At 42.7% G+C, this 6,096-nt stretch overlaps 1 protein-coding gene and 1 pseudogene across 1 annotated transcript; one reads left to right on the top strand and one right to left on the bottom strand.

Moving 5' to 3' along the window:
* The first annotated feature begins 291 nt into the window (after positions 1–291).
* On the top strand, positions 292–3,591 carry LOC139543021 (troponin C, skeletal muscle-like). The gene is made up of 6 exons (XM_071349115.1): positions 292–451; positions 2,088–2,139; positions 2,234–2,377; positions 2,601–2,715; positions 2,829–2,965; positions 3,126–3,591. The coding sequence occupies exons 1-6, from the start codon at positions 449–451 to the stop codon at positions 3,155–3,157; spliced, it is 483 nt and encodes a 160-aa protein (XP_071205216.1). The 5' UTR covers positions 292–448; the 3' UTR covers positions 3,158–3,591.
* On the bottom strand, positions 3,592–5,489 carry LOC139543022 (transcription initiation factor TFIID subunit 13 pseudogene; annotated as a pseudogene).
* Positions 5,490–6,096: the final 607 nt, after the last annotated feature.

Below are 6,096 nucleotides of genomic sequence, written 5' to 3' on the forward strand. Positions count from 1 at the left end.
ATCAATTACAAGGGAAGAGCAAAAACCAGCAAACACTCAGCCCTTTGTGGAATGAGTTTGACACTTGACTTACAATCAAAAGAAACAACTGGTAGATGCATACTTATAAAAAGTCTTACTTCAATGCCCAGAAATGTTGTGTGCCTTTCAATAGTGACATGTACCTGAAAACTTCCTAATAGCTAAGTTTACCCCATCAATTAAATGTTTGCAGATTCAAGACCACCACTCTCCACTTTTATTGGCTGGTGGGGGACCTCAGAACACTAAAAAGTTCAAGATTCTAAATCTGGAGTCCTGTGAGCATCAGTGGGCGTGTCTTAGGTGACCGGTTTAAAGTGTGTCTAAACTCACTTGACGTCTAGTCTTTCTGTTGAGGTGCACGCGGATTGACCACTCCTTTGGGCTGTATTTCCGTGGATATTTAGGGGAAAGCTAATTCGCAACCATGGTAAGAAGAATGACTTGAACAAACGCAACCAATTACACGAATAAAAGCATGATAAATAGCGAGTTTGTATAGGTTAAATGTGCAATGTTAAATTTGGATGGGCAATTAATGGGAAATTAGGGCAATTAAGATTAAATTAGCCTAATTTTGAAATTATTTATTTGAGAATAATTTCAACAATGTATTGTCTCAATATAAAGAGTGAGGTATAAAACATCCGATTGAAATAGTACAGGAATTAGCTTAGCTCATTATTTCTCAATCATCTTGATAATAACAATCACTAAATTGCTTAACCAAAAATATATAGTGTAATATAGTGTAACAACCCTGGGTTTATAAGCGCGGAAATCGATTCTGCCGCTTGAGCATGCTTTTGCGGCACAGTCGATAGCGCGCCGGACCTCGGGCTAAAAGGTCGAGGGTTCGAGACCTGCTCCCTCCCTGTTTCATTACATTGGTGTCAGACCCAGGGTCGTTACAACACACACATATATATATACAGTAATCCCTCGTTTATCGCGGGGGTTACGTTCCGAAAATGACCCGCGATAAGTGAAATCCGCGAAATAGAAAACTTCTTTTTTTTTTACAATTAGCAACTATTACATGTATACAAATACAGTGACTCACGTGTAGGCCGTTTCACTGCTCTTCAGACTGGGCCGCTGCATCCTGACTGCGCTCTGCAGTGTTCTCTTCTTCTGAAGCCCGCGGTGCAGGTGTGTTTGTTCGGGAGAAGAGCATAGTGATAGGCAGCTGTTGTCGCTCTTTTTTCTTCTTTGCAAAAAGATCCTTGTACACCGACATGCCACCATCGATTACGTTGGAGAACTGTAATGAACGGCTCATCAAAGGGTCCCATTCCTCAGCTACTCGCTTAAGTTCAGTGGCCATTCGCACCATGGTTGCTAAGCGACCAAGCGTTAGTCCTTCCTTCCTTCCTGGCCAACTTAATGTAAATTTGCCAAGCTGTTTTATGTACGTACACATAACTGCACGAGACGACAAAATGATAGCACAATTCGTAGCATGTTTTGATACAAGAAGCGGGAGTGAGTTTTTAGCGAATCAGAATGCAGAGCACAATGCACCAAAAAAAAATAAAAAATGCATTATGAAAATCCGCGAAATAGCGAATCCGCGATAAGTGAACCGCGAAGTGGCGAGGGATCACTGTATATAAAGTTTACAGTGTAAGTTTATAGTGTGTGTATATAAGTTTAAGTTTATAGTGTGTGTATATATAAAGTAGATATCTATCTATATCTGGAACATGAAAGTTGTGGGGGCGCAGGGTAGACATGGGTACTTGTCAGGCACACAACCTAAAAGGGAATCCTACAGCAAGGCTGCGGATTGTGCTTCTGCGACAAATTCCGTCGGATTGTATATCAGTATGGCCATATACGGGGGTAATGTGTTGAGCCTTAAATAGCATGGCACATTGTCACTTGGCCTAAGAGCTGTCAGAAGGCCATAACTACCCTTTTTGGACAGGGCACGTGTGACTGTCAATATAAACACACGAATGCTAATAGACAATAACTGTTGCCCCAAAAAAGATATCTAAATGTTGTCTTGGAGAGATGGTCACTATAATGACTTGACACATGTGGCGCTGTTTTTCCTCTAGACTGACGCGCAACAGGAGGCCCGCTCATACTTGAGCGAGGAGATGCTTAACGGTGAGTAGGCCCATAGCAAACCCATGTTGCCGTTAATTCATGTCAGGTCTAATAAATATAATGTTTCCCGATACTTATGACCTAATCATTCCAGAGTTCAAGGCTGCCTTCGACATGTTTGACACCGACGGTGGCGGTGATATCAGCACCAAGGAATTGGGTCAGGTCATGAGGATGTTGGGCCAGAATCCGACAAGAGAGGAGTTGGATGAAATCATTGAGGAGGTCGATGAGGATGGTGAGAAACTGCTGAATCTAAAATAGACTAATGTTAGCCTACATGAATGTGTGTGTATATATAAACCTAAATGAGACGCTTACATTTTGGCGCGTAATTGGGCTACTTTTGGGTAACCAATTCCCGTGTTGTGCTCAGGTGACCAGTGTCTCATAAGTACCTGTTTACATTGTCTATAGTTGTTTTATTCGAGCGTGATGCGTAATCTGGCCCTTCACCTCAGGTAGCGGAACCATCGACTTCGAGGAGTTCTTGGTCATGATGGTGAGGCTCCTAAAGGAGGACCAGGCCGGAAAGTCAGAGGGAGAGTTAGCGGAATGTTTCCGTGTGTTCGACAAGTACGTTACAGGCTTGGGGAAAAGGGGTTACCGTTTACATGTGTGCAATTACAGTCAGCTTTCAAATGATGTCGAAAGGCTGTTAAACTCCTTCCAATGTGTTACTTGTGCAGGAATGCCGACGGCTATATCGACAGAGAAGAGTTCGCCATCATCATCCGCAGCTCTGGCGAACAAATCTCAGAGGAGGAAATTGATGAGCTGCTGAAGGATGGAGACAAGAACGCTGATGGCATGCTGGACTTTGACGGTATGACACAGGGACGATGCCTTAGATAATAATAATTGTGGTGCTGATTGGCCAATTAGCCAATATATTGACCTGCATTTTCATAATAGATACTGACCGGACTTTTTAATTGACCCTGAAATACATTTAAATGTTTTGTTCATAATGGATTATTTTTCAGAATTCCTCAAGATGATGGAAAATGTGCAGTAAAACGGAGACTCATGGACATTCCCCCTTTGACCCCTGCTGACCTATTCTGATCCTCTATTGACCCACACCAACCCTCCCTATCTGGTCCATTGCCTCCGTCCATCCACCTCGAAACAACTAGACCTGTTCGACAGGCACCTGGTGGAGGTTACCAGAGCTTTTGAGCCCTTCCTGCTTGTGATTATGACGCCAAGCTGCTGCTGTTCCCCAAATCAGGTGGACAAGGCCGGGATGTGAAATTAACTGCAACTCCACAGAATGGCTCAGTGCATTATAGGCATTCAGCACAACAGCCTGAAGCTGGAAGCTTAGTCAGGATGTAGTCTAATGGGCAGCTTGTGATCGCTGGCATAGACCAATGTCAACAGTTATCACATCACTGTTATAACAAATTGTTTGAAAGGAGAAATAAATAAAACACATGCTCACTGGAAGTTGGTCTGTAGGCTATTATTGAGGAATATCAATGTTTTTCATTTACTTTGATTCATACATCCATCTTGTCTTTGATTCTGTTGTTACTGTTTTTGGACCAAAATAACAAGCCAGATTAGAAAGCAGTAAAGCTAGGCCTACTTACTCATTGCAAAATACAAATAAATATATAAAATCAGTGGGAAATCCTGGCAAGTTTTTAAAATGTTGATTATGCAAACTAAGTAGCCAAAGGAGTCCCTATTAAAATGGCTTACTGATACAGTGGGTTAAGGCAGGGTTTCATAAAGTTGGTCCTGCCTCCCAGGAGTGCACCTTTTAGATTTTTTGCCCTAGCACTACACAGCTGATTCAAATAATCAAAGCTTGATGAGTTGGTTATTTGAATCAGCTCTGTAGTCCACCCAGGGAGGGCTCCAGGACAGTTTGGGAAACCCCTGGTTAAGAGACAACGGGTAAACTCAGTCCTGCAGGTTTATTGCACAATTTAGGCCCATGTGCATTCATTTGCAAACATTTAACAGAACAGGCCAAATAGTTTATTCAACGATAACATTAAAAAGGTGTAGGAGCAAGTTAAATAGTTCCGGAACAAAACCCATCCATGGATTCATATAGAAAGTCCACATTGACCTCCCTGCTGGGCTAGGCCCATGTCCTGAAATATCTCAGTAAAGGATGGAAGACCGTGTCAAAAGATGTGAGTTACTGTATTCATTTCACAATGTCTATCCTTAGTGATGATTGATACTGCAAAGCAATATCCTTCAGCAGACATTGAGACTTTAATGAGAACTTTCTAGTATAAATTAGGGTAAAGTGCCTTGCTCAAGTGCACAGACCATTTTCCCCCAGTGTCAGCTCGGGTATTCGAAACAGCAAAACGCTCGGCTACTTGCCATCCTGCTATATTCGTCTATGCTATTAGATTGAGAAATTATTTGTGAACAAATGTGCAATCCACTTTCCCAACTGAAAGGCAGCAACATAGAATCTAGTCTGCCAGAAAGCCACACCGATGATTATGATAAAGATAGGCATTTGACATGAGCACAAACATATCTGAAGTCACAAGTGGATGGTCAATTAACATCTCTATGGCCACATCTGCTACAAAATAAACGTTAGATCCTTATAAAAACATGTCAAATAATCATAGCAGAATAAACAGTATGGACAATGCGAAAGAATTTTTTTTTCGTGTTGAAGCCCATATCCCTCTACAACCACACGACCTAAGAACCATAGTTTGCTTCATCAAAGGCCTTGCGGGCTCTCTTCAACTCCTCGTTCATCGTCAAGAGGTCCTTCACTCTGGCAAACTTCCTTGGATCTTTCCGGATGAGGAAAACAATGTCTTCCACCTGGACACGGCCCTGGCGTCCGATGGACATGGCTTTGTGCGTCATCTCCGTGACGAACTCAATTACAAGGTCCTCCAGGATGTCCACTGACTCGGTGTAGGGATTCTGGTCGTCTCCAAACCCATACATCATACACCGAAGCTCTTTAGAAAACAACCGTTTTCGCTTGCCGTGGCTCCCATCGGTTCCACCCGCCCCGTCATCCAAATCCTCGTCAAAAACTGTTTCGTCTTCCTCCTCCGCCATTCTACCAGCGCCAAACGGTGTACTAGAGCTAGCAATTGTAGCTAGCGTTAGCTAACCAGCTAATTAATAACGTGGCTAACTTAGCTGGCTAGTTACAAATCCCAGTGTTCAAATGTGTTTCGCAAACGTTGCAGGAAGATGCAATTGGAATCCTGAAACGGTTTGTGTCGAGGTGTTTATATTTTGTTTAGCTTATTATCAATGATAAAAACCTAGGAGCACAACAACAGCCAACCCCGAATGAACGACTTCTTCTTCGCTGTAGTTGCCACCGGAAGTACTTACAGCAATTGACTAGGCGTTATTTTGCTTGGAAATATAAAAATACTGCCACCTAGCTGCAGTGAGTGGGGCTCAAATCAAATGTTATTTGTCACATGCGCTGAATACAACAAGAGTAGACCTTACAGTGAAATGCTTACTTACAAGCCCTTAACAATGCAGTTTTAAGACAAATAAGTGTAAAGTTAAAAATAAAAACATAATTAAAGAGCAGCAGTAAAATAACAGCAGCGAGGCTATATACAGGGGGTACCGGTATAGAGTCAATCAATGTGCAGGGGCACCGGTTAGTCGAGGTAAATGAGGTAATATGTGCATGTAGGTAGAGTTAAAGTGACTATTTATAGATAATAAACAGAGAGTAGCAGCAGTGTAAAAGAGGGGGAGGGGGGAGACAATGCAAATAGTCTGGGTAGCCATTTGATTAGCTGTTCAGGAGTCTTGTGGCTTGGGGGTAGAAGCTGTTAAGAAGCCTTTTGGACCTAGACTTGGTGCGCTGGAACCGCTTGCCGTGCGGTAGCAGAGAGAACAGTCTATGACAAGGGTGGCTGGAGTCTTTTTGACAATTTTTAGGACCTTCCTCTGACACCGCCTGGTATAGAGGTCTTGGAT

Source organism: Salvelinus alpinus, chromosome 17 (genome assembly GCF_045679555.1).
Source record: "Salvelinus alpinus chromosome 17, SLU_Salpinus.1, whole genome shotgun sequence".
Lineage (NCBI taxonomy): Eukaryota > Metazoa > Chordata > Actinopteri > Salmoniformes > Salmonidae > Salvelinus > Salvelinus alpinus.